The sequence below is a fragment of the Danaus plexippus genome, chromosome 4, assembly GCF_018135715.1.
Source record: "Danaus plexippus chromosome 4, MEX_DaPlex, whole genome shotgun sequence".
In the NCBI taxonomy this organism is placed as follows: domain Eukaryota; kingdom Metazoa; phylum Arthropoda; class Insecta; order Lepidoptera; family Nymphalidae; genus Danaus; species Danaus plexippus.
In genome coordinates this window covers 4,868,447-4,881,394 of record NC_083538.1, presented here as the reverse complement: position 1 = coordinate 4,881,394, position 12,948 = coordinate 4,868,447, and the positions used below count along the sequence as shown (strand labels likewise).

General features: G+C 32.4%; 2 protein-coding genes across 2 annotated transcripts; both read left to right on the top strand.

The window, feature by feature from the left end:
• The first annotated feature begins 6,291 nt into the window (after window positions 1-6,291).
• On the top strand, window positions 6,292-8,722 carry LOC133319740 (trypsin, alkaline B-like). Its single transcript, XM_061525147.1, has 4 exons — window positions 6,292-6,366; window positions 7,357-7,522; window positions 7,979-8,234; window positions 8,368-8,722. The coding sequence occupies exons 1-4, from the start codon at window positions 6,324-6,326 to the stop codon at window positions 8,680-8,682; spliced, it is 780 nt and encodes a 259-aa protein (XP_061381131.1). The 5' UTR covers window positions 6,292-6,323; the 3' UTR covers window positions 8,683-8,722.
• A 1,174-nt stretch (window positions 8,723-9,896) lies between these two features.
• Window positions 9,897-12,753, top strand: LOC116768760 (trypsin, alkaline B-like). The gene is made up of 4 exons (XM_032659568.2): window positions 9,897-10,005; window positions 11,175-11,340; window positions 11,482-11,737; window positions 12,381-12,753. Exons 1-4 carry the CDS (start codon window positions 9,963-9,965, stop codon window positions 12,708-12,710), a joined length of 795 nt encoding a protein of 264 aa, XP_032515459.1. The 5' UTR covers window positions 9,897-9,962; the 3' UTR covers window positions 12,711-12,753.
• The last annotated feature ends 195 nt before the right edge of the window (window positions 12,754-12,948 follow it).

The window sequence follows — 12,948 nt, the reverse complement described above, 5'->3', positions numbered from 1 at the left end:
CGAGAGGAGTCAGCCCGCGCCGTGTGGCAGCTGAGACACTTTACACAGTGGCTCAAAAGAAAAAAGTCAGAAGATGCCATATAGTGTTGTACCGTGTCTGTTCATACCTATCACGGGTGTTGTAACGATCGGAATTCAAAAATAAAACTACAATTATACTGTCATTAGACAGAAAAAGACATTAGTCTTAGTACTCGATTTCTTTAAAATTTATTAAAAATCAAACTAAATTAATCAGATTAAAACGAATTTTGCGGGCCAATAGGTTTGACGGCTGTCAATAGAATGTCCGCCGCACACTCTTATCGACTGAATTACTTATTACACTGAAATTACCGATGGAACTGAAACAACGTTGATAAAATGTATTATAATTAACAATAAATTGTAAGGCAATAATTGCACATTTTATAATTAAACTAATTCAAATTCGGCGCCCCGTCATATACCATAATAAATAAGTTAAGTGTATCATTGTTTCTAAAGAGTAATTGATTAATAGCGAAACTATACATTTACGTTATATTTTCATAAATTATAGGTTATTAGATAGGGGCTCCTTAAACCTACACCTGGGTCGCAAGTTCCAGGCACTGTTGAAGCTCCTCTCCCTGCAACGCGATGAAGCTGCCACCCGCGCGGTGAATCCATTGAATGCTAAGAGGTTTCGTTTCGTCTCATGATCTAACTAGACACCCACTAACTAGAGCTTGAAGGTCAATTCTAAAACTAATTCAAGGAATATCAGCGCAAACCGCACAATATCACAATAATTTTCACCGGGCAAAACATTAAGTGGATTTTTATAAAAACTCTTTTGAGTATTCGAAAACCATTTTTAAGAAAGAACGCGGAAAGCTTCTCTGACCAACGGACAAATTTACGACTATTTTAAAGGCACAATAAAGTTACGGATCCGAAAGATACTTGACCGATAGCCTTATCAAACATCATAGCTAAAATCTTTTTCTCGGTTCCACAAACGATAATAACACAATAAAACACTTAACAACAGGTATTTTAGGCCAAATCACCCGGGATTTCTGGATGCCTAGAACACAATATTTTTGTTGTCGGAGAGCTTAAAAGTTGCTAGAAAAAACCGAGAGGGAAATTACAATTTGTTGGATAGACTTAGAGAATGGGTTCGAGTTGATACAAAATGAATTAATGCTATTCGCGCTAAAATACTATAACTTTTCAACACTAGTTAGTGATATAATCGCGTCATATCACTCAAAATTAAAGTTTCCTATAATAACTAAAGAAGGCGTTGCAAAAACTGTTACTTACAATGTAGGACTTTCATTTCAAGGTTGTTGTTTATCTCCAATAATGTTTAATATTGTCATTAATATTTTAGTAGATAAACTAATAAGCTACGTGAAAATATATTAATAAATATACAGAATCCATTTTAGTCTTCGCTGACGATCTCGCAATACTGTCAAAAAATATTGGATAAAGTGAATAAATTTTGTGAGTGGACAGATGGATTGAGGACAAAAGCAAATAAATGTCACTGTCTGTGTTTCGATAGGCGAAATACAAAATATACCTTATACAATCCGGGATTATCGTTAGGCTGTCAATGCATTTCTACGGTTACGAAAAATGCTCCTTTTAAATTTCTAGGTCGTAAAAAGAATATAGGTAAAGATAATATATAAGTAAAGATAATATAGGTCATACTCCATCCTTAGAAGGAATAGTAAATAGCTTTTTCTACGATCTTAACAAGGTCGACAACCAACCGTAAGTAACGTCAAAAAAGCTTGGATCTACGATAATTATCTAATATCACGTTTGAGTTGGCCATTCGTCGTTTATGATTTTAATAAAACTCTGTTGTTAAAGCGTCATAAACTCGGATTCGCTTTGTCTGGTTTATTTGTCAGCGTTATTAAGGGATCGCAATCATTTTGGATTGAATCAAAAAGGCCATCGGAGCTCTATAAACATGTAAAAGGTTCAAAGAGACATATCCTGGGGAAATCCCATGACGATGTCGTTACATCACTTCCAAAAAAAACAAAAATGGCCTGGAGCTAGAATCAAGAATTCCATAAAAAGTTTATTATATGAGCACAAAGTAACAGAGTAGGGTTAGGATCAAGTAGGAACGCCAAAGATGCGGATATATTGAAGATGGATATATTATTTATTCGGCAAGACGAGAATTTTAAATATAAGATCCATGCAATGAGCTTAGAAATGCAGAATGAGTAGTTACACATAGGAGATTTTTGCACTAAAATGGCGCACTTTTATTCATGATTGGTCGCCAACACTGCTAAAATTTTATCTCAATGTGTTCCAGATGACTCTTCACTCTCCCAGATCAGAGTAATTTAATAAGATGGGGTAAAGGTACCAAAAAAACTTCCATCACTTATCAGAAGGTACGTGACGGAAGATGTCTCTTAAGTCGATGTTTAAATGAAAGTGCACTATGACTCTTTTTGTAAAAAAAGGTGGGAGTGAGCTCCAAATATGCGCATCTTGGCCAGAGAATGATGATTGAGATGATATTAGATGAGGATTATGACTAACATAAGAGCGATTAGGAAAGATATTTAGACTAATTTATCTAGTATTAATTTTACAAATGACATTAATTGGCTTTTATATTTATCGGGTATGTCTGTACCTTATCTGATAAATTTAATTTAATCTCTCATATTTATTATCAAAATGTGAATGCGTTTTTGAATGACGTGCACATGTGCATGAAGTACATACACCCTGAATATATGCTTCTTCATTCCCACCTCCCCTAGTTAGTAAGTTAGTAAGGAACATCATCAAATCGTAACGCTAGCAATTATATTCTTTACGACCAAAGGGTACTGTTAATGGCCATAATAATTAAAACTTTGTCACAATTTTTTTGCAGTGTTCAAGTTGTATCTTACTGAAGCTAAGTACTTATGTTAATATTTCGTATATTTAAGGACATTCCAATCAATAAAGTGTATACCAAAGACTAGTGTTATTTTATAAATCTCCTTTATTCCCAAACGAAAATGGTTTGGATTTCTCAAAGCTTTTTGTTTCGAATTTTATATTCGTTTCTGTTTTTGATAGATTTTGAGTTAACTGCTTTACTGCCTAATATTCTGAACAGAATACATAAAACTATAACATATTGATTGCCATGATTATATGATATAGAAAGAAGAATATAGTAAGTGTAAGAAAACAAATATGTACTTCAAAAAATATAAAGAAAGTAACTAACTGATTAGTTTCCATACTGAAATTCGGTTAGGATAATTGTAACATAAAAATATTATTACGTGTACTGGGGATAAAAAACTATTTAGCGGAATAAACTTTAGTGAAATATTCAAATTTTGGTTTGAAAATTATTATAAATTTTTACATATAATTATTAGAACGTATTAGAACATATAATTATTACAACGTATTAGACGCCCTTTATTAGTGTTGTACAACGATTAACTTCTGAAGATGGCCTTATGAAGCGGCTATTAATTAAATATTATAGGCTACGATTCGTCGACGTTTGTTCGAGGTTTTACTATTTAATTTAGATCCTATTTTTTCTTGCACGGAGAATGCAAGAGATTAAAGATCGAAAAAAATACGATTTTAGAGACAAAGAAATATGCCTGTAGAGGCTGTACAAAAAAATTATGAACATATAGTTATTAGGGTGTATTTGTCAATGTTCAGTGGGCTGTGGTGCCTTATCGGTGGTAATGAGTGTAGTGACTCTTGTTGCAGTATTTGTCAGTATTATTTAATTAACCGACGCGACGGACGTCATGTATGTTTATTGCTGCATACAAAAGGTCATTTCAAGTTTGTTATTTGCTAAGCAAATAACGCGACTCTTAATCTACTAATTAGATTATTACGTATTAAGTTTTCTTTCAATCTTATCGTTTGTAGATTTCGACGATGAGTATCCATATTTCTGTTTATTAACTAAATATTTATAACTTCGTTACTTAATCTTTGTATAAGCCATGTCATAATACAGAATCATTATCGTATTAATAATTATCGGATTATCAGGGCTCTTCTAAGGTTCCTTGGTATAGAAAACTTATGAATAAGTCTGTCTTTAATTATTATCTTTATTAATTCATTTCATCTTAATTTATCAAACCTTTTATCCGACGTTATGCATATAAATTATTATATTAAGATAAATTAATCTCATTAGGTCCGTAATTAATGATATTTAAATTTTTGCTTAGTAGTTAAATAATTAATAAGCATCAAAAAAGAGGTAAGGTTACTCTTTTACATGCAACAACTGGCTGGAACACTACATCGCCATTTTTCAGGAGGGTAAAAACAACAGTTCTGTAATTGTTTAAGAAACAGGATTAAGTTGAATGCTGACATTTCTAAAGAAAGTACCTCTACAGAGTCTACACCATCAGCTAAAAAAACTACGTGCCTAAATGAGTTTTTATACTTATTTTTTGTAAAAATTTCTCTCAACAAGAAAAGAGTACAATAAGGGATATTGATGTTTTTTTTGTTTTAAATTAATAGTTTACTACTTTATACCGTAGAAAATAGGCTTCAAAATACTCTAGATCTTTTGAAAAATGGAATTCAAAATATTGGTAAATTTGAGCAGTTGAAAAGCCCCCATTTTGAGCGCGCTTTGCGTGACGTCACATCACACATCCAGTGGGTTTTTACTATGAGCTTTTCAGTTACTTCGTACATATTTACTGTTTAAATAACTTTAAAACGATGGAAATAGCCAAAAAATTATCTTATAAGTATTGTATAATACCGGAGTGCACAAAAAGTATTCGGAAAAACACTCGACAAAGTGTTTTTTCCTATTTCATGTGATGCGAAAATACGAGAACCGTTGGTGTAAGGTGATGAGAAGGGATAATATAACCTGAATCGTGTTTATATTGTTGTTAAGACCATTTTAACGTTAGTATACTTTATTTATTACAAGAAGTTTGTGAATTGGTAAAAAGTAAGTTTTGCATTAGTTATTGAAGATTAGAAAATTCGGTTTAAAATTAACCTAACGTATAAGAAATGTAGCTATAACTTTCTTTAAAAACTTTATTCCTGTTGTGGATTTACGAAATTTTTATGCCTTAACAACACATCTGTCTCTCGTTTTACTTGGCCGTATCCAACTGTTGAATCACCGTAAGATTCTCGTTAAAACCTGAAATTATAAACACTCAAAGAAATTAGTCCACATAAATCGGGGTATCAATTTATAAACATTAAATCATTATATATTTATCTCAGATACACACAAAGTCAAAGTGATTATACTTGAGTGAACTTCAATAATAAAACATGTATTTATTATTATTTTATAGACGTAAAATAAAAGTTTCAGAGTAATTTTAATGACAACTGGATATGTAAAGGTTATGTTTTGATGTCTTATAAGTAAATAGTTGTGTGCAATTATAAATAAAAATCTATTTTATGGACTTAAATATATAATGAAACATAGTAATTACCTTGCAGCTTTTACTCCCCTGATGTCTGCGCTTGTAAAATCAGGATTAGATGCAAAATATACCGTCATCATAAATCTATTTTCGGTAGTTTGTCGGATTGTGCTTTCACAAAACCAGCTTCAGTCATCGTCCTAAATTCACTACTAATCTAAACTAAACTTCACACAAGAATACACGTTTAAATTCCTTATTTTTTTTCACAAAAACTTGTAAAACAGTTTGAGTTTCGACGCTGATGAAAATGATGAAAAAAATTAAAAAGTGCTCTAGATCACACGGTTTTTAAACTTTTTGCTTCGCTATAACACCGAAATGGGAATTCTTAGAGAAAAAGTATATGAACAATTTTTATAAATTATGTAACGAATAATTTTTGAATCGTCTATTTTATTGATAAAATCTATCGTTTATCTGAAAAATCCAAAAAACCGAATTTTGTAACATTTGACTTTAAATATTTTTTTGCACCCTTCGCATCAATGAGGATTTTTGATACTTAATTGTAATAGTGTTCCTAACATTTATGGCAATTTTCGGAGTCGTAGGGATTGATGTAACCTTTAATGTCTATTTAGACTGGGTTATAGTTAGTATAAGGTTTTTATAGTTTTTAAATTAACTTGAAGTACTTAATATTTGTATATTACTTATTCAGGGATAAAAAAATATTTTACATACATTTAAACACGAATTTTGTATTAAAATATTCTAACGTTGTATGTATAATTGATAAAATTTAAAATAAGATAACACTAAATTACTGATATGTCATGTTTTTTCTATAAAAGCAAAGCGCGTCATAAAATTTGTTTTGAATTGAACAGATCAAGGAAGATGCGCTTGTTTATACTGTTAGCCGCTCTTGGAGCCGTTTGTGGTAAGTTTATATAGCAAAGAAATTTATTGCTTGATTACATTTTTGTTATTATTATTTGTTTGTGGTTACTTCAAAGTCGCACTTTTTTTACTCCTTAAGCCCCAAAATTTAATGACGTGGAGCTTGATTTAAAAAAAACATTGAATATTATTATTGAAAGTCTTAAAGTACTTAAGAATAATAGAAAGCTTAAGATGAAGGGGCTAAAGTAAGAGAAACTGCTCGATCTCCGCTTCTCAGTGATTGGATTTACATACACGAGACATTCGAAGATAAACAAATCAGTCAATGAAGCAGGTTCATAAATTAAATAATTTTGTATTTACGAATGACAAACTAATTAAATAAGATACATAACTTTTTTTCTATTTGACAAAAAGTAGTAGAAATAGATCTTACATTATCATCTTTTGATAAATATCAATTTATAGCTATATCTAGCTCACTAGCGGAAAGCTGCCCCCAATAATTTAATTTCCATAGTTTATACTGACATTCGGTTCTCTCGCCAGTCCCGCAGCTCACATGTCTCAGGAGATGACAAGTACTAATGTCCACCAAAATGAGTAGCATAAATTCGTATCTCATTTTCATTACTATCAATACTTTTCCTTTTCACACTCGTTGATTACATATCAGCTTGTGTGGCTAGGTTTGTTCGGAATGCTAGAAGATTACCATCGCTCATAGCCATAACCTTGACGAAAGTTTATTGTCTTTCACTTAAATCTTAAAAATAAAACTTGTATGTACGAATATAGCGACTAATTCACAGATGAGAGAAACGGGTTATAAACCCATGTAGGTGGGGTAGCCTTCAACTTTTACAAATACACACAAATTATTTGGTTGAAATCCTAGGTCTCAAATCTGTTTTGCTTTTTTTGTCTTATATTTCTGTATGGATGGTAATTTATTATCTTTTAACTGTATGAGTAAAATTATATTTAAGAAGTTATTAATTTTGCTAATAAATTTTTATCATTACAGCGGCACCAAGGAAGCCGGAACGCATTGTCGGTGGTGAAATAACTAGTATTGAAAGATATCCTTTCATGTCTGGTGTCTTAGAAAATACTTATTGGGGAACGGAACAGATGTGTGGTGGCACTCTCATAACCAACAGAGCTGTTGTCACAGCAGCTCACTGTGTTGAGTAAGAGATATTCTATTATATTAAATTAAGTAGTCAGTAACAAGATCCATACAACCAAGTTTGATTGAAATTGTATTATCATCAAATAATTAACTCGGAGGTGGTATAGCCTAGCTGTAGTCATGTAACTACAGATCGAACATGGGCTGGCTCAACCGGGGAAGTACCACCCTCTCACAGAAGATCGGCGTGAAGTAACCTTTAATGGCTGCGTTTCGCCCGATGAGTGAGAGAGCCGGTTGCTCTTTCCCTATTCCCACCTTCTCCTGATATTCCCTTATTCCCACCCTTCCCTATTCGTGAAAAACCAAGGTTGGCAACGCATTCGTAACAGAGATGTTGCGGATGTTGATGGGCGACGATAGGTACTGCCCACCAAGTAGGCCGTCTGCTCGTTTGCTACTTTAACATAAATAAAAGCTTATATTTTGTTTCTCATTAAATTCATACTTTCAGATACTTTAGTCCATCCGACCTGAGAGTGCGATTGGGATCAACCTATGTTTCCTCCGGGGGACAAATCCACGTACCTTCTAGAATTACTATGCATCCACAATATAATTATCGTTTAGTTTTAAATGACATTGCAGTAATCAGACTTCAAAACGCTGTTACATTATCTAATCAAATTCAAGTTGCACGAATTGCTGGACCCCAGTACAACTTACCAGACAATACACGTCTCGATGTTATTGGTTGGGGGGCTACCAGTGTAAGTATCATATATCAATTAATATTAGCAACAGAAGTTACCAGAAAGTAGCTGGTTATATCTGTACACTGAAACTGTTAGATATATTCCAATGCTAGCTAGTATCGAATGCTGACATTACATTATTTTTCAGTTCAATGGAAAACCTTCTGAAGTACTTCAGCACGCGTCTGTTAACGTCATCAACCAAGGTCTTTGTGCCGAACGCTACAAAAATTTACCCGGATCCATACCAAGAGTCACTCCTGAGATGATATGTACCGGTATCCTGGATGTCGGTGGCAAGGACGCCTGTCAGGGTGACTCCGGCGGACCTGTGGTTCATGGCGGAAATGTTCTAGTAGGAATTACTTCGTGGGGATACCAGTGCGCTCACCCAACTTATCCGGGAGTTAACGTACGCGTTTCATCTTACACGGATTGGATCGCGACTAATGCAGTTAATTAATTTTACGCTTTTAATTATAATAAAAATACCTACAACCAAATATACGTTTGTTGTTCATTTCTATTTTTCACACTTGATGTAAAGATGAGTTCTAATAAACAAAACAATACTGAAAAACTCTTTAGCAGACTTAGTCACCCGTAATATATGTATATTATAACACTTATTTCAATCCTATTTATTATAAAAAAGTATCTAATAAAGAGATATTGGTATAACAACATATTGGTATGAGAACACACAACCTACTTTCAACCTTATTTTGTATGTATATTAATATTAGTATATGAAAATAATAAAATACTATGTAAAAATTATAATTTCCCTTAAGCTCAGATTGTTGCTAAAAACTTATGGTACAATACCTGGTTTCACTATAACATTCATAGCTTTTTTTTTTCAATATATTTTAAAGCATACTTCTCATATATACCTCATTAATTTATATACCGCAATATAATATAAACAACAACCACCTTACAACGACACTTCGTTCGCCCTTTAAATATTGACGTTATCAATTTATAAAACTTATTCAAATACCAAAACCTATTCAAAAAAACCGTGTGAATGTACAAAAGCTGATATAAAATGAACACAGTTTGCGCTATAACCATTAAATATCTTTGTGTTCAAGTTAGAATATCTTAATTTATGATCAAAATGTAATGCAGTTGCTTTATATGCGCAACATGGAATCTATTAATGATATATAATGTTTATAACTATTCAAGCTTTTGTACAAATATGTACTTTTGCACAAATACGGATACATTTAGTGATTAGGTATGTATGTATATACCAAAATATTTCATTTTCATATTTGTTGGCAAAAATTCTTAAATAACAAATTTATGTAAGTCTATGAATATGTAGTTATTGTCCAATATAACAATATAATTAAAAGAGCAAAGTTCTAACTAGAAAAAAAATTAAAAAATATATATTTTCAAATTTTAGAATATTCTGCCAATAACTTTTCCATCCTATTTACGCTACTAGTTAGACATGCTCCAAATATGTGATAGATGGATTAAAACACCATCAATATTTAAATTGACAGTTCATATTTTGTACATTTAAACAAATATTTCGTTTTCCAAATATCGAAAGGTATACAATTGAGCATATAATTCATTAATAGATCCATTCAAACAGGATTTATAATTATTGATAAAAATCAATATAAGATAACACTAAATCACTGATAGGTATTCAACTTGACTATAAAAGTACAGCTCAAAACACATTTCTGCACTGTTTGCGATAGATCAAGAAAAATGCGTGTGTTAATACTGTTAGCTGTTCTTGGAGCCGCTTGTGGTAAGTCCTTCATAGCCAGGAAATTATTATTTTTTCACTTTTACATTTTAGCTGTTATGTTGCACGGTATCGTTTCTAACTGTCATTTTGCACAATGTCGTTTCCTACATTACTACAATGAAATTAACTCAAGCTATGTGATCCTATAAGAACTATGATCAATTATTATTTAGCCAAAACAAGAAAGTTGCAAAATTTCAAATATCTGAAACATTAAAGAACATCGCGCTGCCTTTTTTGTGCCAAGTTAGGTACCTTCAAAACACAAAATGCAGCCTTTGCAGTTGATGTCTTAATTCTGGGTATATTCTGGCTCTCTGAACTTTTCATTACACTGACGATTCCCTTTTGAAAATATATTTTGAGACAATATTCCTTTAGAGACATCAGGATATCGACCACCAAACAGCAGAATAGAATAACATATGACCCTAGACTAACGTTTTCAGTTTTGTACAGTAGAAGCAAGTGTCCTAACGTGAGATTTTGTCTTACCTTACTAAATATCCCTAGTCTTTCGAAGACTAATTTACAATGAGTCTGTAAATTCTTCTGAAGTTGAACGTTGTAGATTATATGTACCTAATAACCTAAAATAACCTAATACTCTTGCAAACTTCAAAAGTGATGTTCGGAAAACTGTGAGGTACTTTTAACGTGATCTTATTTACCACTTACCACAAAAGATTGCGTCGTCGAGGTGTTGAAACTCAACACTAACCAATTTGATGGAATGTTAAAAATATAACTATATAAATATATAGCCCTACTTATTTAGAAAAAAAAACTTCAAGAATGGTTTAATAGGATTCGCTAACTTTAAAAAACAGTGAACAGGTGAAGAAATCTAGTATTGTGCAAATGACGTACGTAGCAACAGTAATAAAAGACGTGTGATAAGACTGCCCCAACAATCACAGATAAAATCATCGATTAATGCTCCTACTGAAATTTATGTACCATATAATCTCATCCAACATCCATAGTACAGCTTTTTTTAAATGCATTTTAGAAAATGACAGCTATTTATTTTTTGTAGGCACATAATACTTAGTTTCATGTAAAGTTTTTGGTGCCAGGGCTGTGTATAAACATAAAAAAGTTTCACAATTTCAGATTCATTTTTTGAAAATCTAATATTTTCTAACCTTAATTTTTAAATGTTACAGCGGCCCCAAGAAAATCAAACCGTATCGTGGGTGGCCAAAACACCAATATTGAAAGATATCCTTTCATGTCTGGTATGTTAGAAAATTCCTTCTGGGGAATAAGGCAGATGTGTGGTGGCACACTGATAACCAACAGAGCTGTAGTCTCCGCTGCTCATTGTTATTCGTAAGAGATATTCTGTTATTTTAAATTAAGTTTCCAATATCAAAATATATGTCTAGTAACAATTTCACTTGATATTATATTACTATCAAATAATTAACTTTTAACTTAAGTTTATACTTTGTCATTAAAAAATACTTTCAGAGGTCTTTCGCCATCCGCGTTGAGAGTGCGTTTGGGATCAACTTACGCTTCGTCTGGCGGACAAGTCCAAGTGGTTTCTAGAATCATCATGCATCCACAGTATAACTCACGCTTAATTATAAACGACGTCGCAGTAATCAGACTTCAAAACTCTGTTTCAATGTCTAATCAAATTCAAGTTGCACGAATTGCTGGACCCCAGTACAACTTACCAGACAATACACGTCTCGATGTTATTGGTTGGGGAGTGACAAGGGTATGCTTTTTTAATGTACTTAAGCTATGACTCCATTCACACATAATTCGTTCAATATTTTACCAATATCAAGGGTATGTTTAATTTAAAAACATACGATTATATCTTTGATTGGAATTGACAGCTGTTATAAAAATAATAAACTCCTACGCTTAAGACTTTTACATAAAAGTGACAGGCATATTCCCTGGGTTGTTTTAGTATGTAACTTAGAGGGTTCTTTCAAATATAATTATGAACCAGAGAAACATAGAAATTACAAGTAAAGGTGTATTCATGAAAATCGAACAATTAAACTATTATGATAGTTTATGTTCAAAAGTATGTCGGAACAAACTTTATAATGGTTCATAAATTACTTAATATTTATAGAAATTTCAAACACCAAATATGTATATGTATATTATAAGTAATGTATTGCAACTATATTCATTTGAAGTCGAACCTAGTGCAATCATAGTTTTATTTTTAGAATAGCTATTATAGTAAGTTTTGTTTATCCAAGAAAATCGAGTATTCAGAAGAAGCAAGCTTTACAGTTAAAGCAGTTGGTTATGTTATGGAACTGTGATATTCTAATGAATCTCATCATCATCAATAATCTCTTTGGTGTAAAATTTTAATATGACATTATTTTATTCAGTACCAAGGAAGACCTTCTGAAGTACTCCAGCACGTTTCCGTTAACGTCATCAACCAAAGAATTTGTGTGGAACGCTACGCACAGCTCCAATCCTTACCCGGTATGGGATCCTGGCCAAGGGTAACTCCTGAGATGATGTGCGCTGGTATTCTGGATGTCGGTGGCAAGGACGCCTGCCAAGGAGACTCCGGCGGACCTGTTGTTCACAGCGGAAACGTACTTGTAGGAATTACTTCCTGGGGATACGAATGCGCTCACCCAACTTATCCGGGCGTTAATGTACGTGTTTCATCTTACGCCAACTGGATCTCGGCCAACGCAGTTAACTAATTTTAAGTTGAAAAATAATAATTTCTATAAATTATGAACTAAATATCTTTTTTATTTAATTTTTTTCCCTTTAACAATGTCTGTCAGCAATTCTTTTAATAATTGTGTAAAAATAAATGGCGATTATCATAAACCTCACTATCAGTTTAGTTTCCAAGAATCTTTATAAAAGATAGGAATGTCCTATAGCAATTTTTTACACAATAAGTCACGTGTGCACTGGTGATAAGATCATTTT

What these genes read in the sequence shown, in the direction of transcription:
- LOC116768760 (XM_032659568.2), top strand. Translation starts at nt 9,963, where the DNA reads ATGCGTGTGTTAATACTGTTAGCTGTTCTTGGAGCCGCTTGTG. An exon ending in TCCGCTGCTCATTGTTATTC is followed by an intron (nt 11,341 to 11,481) that starts GTAAGAGATATT and finishes AAATACTTTCAG; the next exon opens with AGGTCTTTCGCCATCCGCGT. An exon ending in TTGGTTGGGGAGTGACAAGG is followed by an intron (nt 11,738 to 12,380) that starts GTATGCTTTTTT and finishes TATTTTATTCAG; the next exon opens with TACCAAGGAAGACCTTCTGA.
- LOC133319740 (XM_061525147.1), top strand. Translation starts at nt 6,324, where the DNA reads ATGCGCTTGTTTATACTGTTAGCCGCTCTTGGAGCCGTTTGTG. An exon ending in ACAGCAGCTCACTGTGTTGA is followed by an intron (nt 7,523 to 7,978) that starts GTAAGAGATATT and finishes TCATACTTTCAG; the next exon opens with ATACTTTAGTCCATCCGACC. An exon ending in TTGGTTGGGGGGCTACCAGT is followed by an intron (nt 8,235 to 8,367) that starts GTAAGTATCATA and finishes ATTATTTTTCAG; the next exon opens with TTCAATGGAAAACCTTCTGA.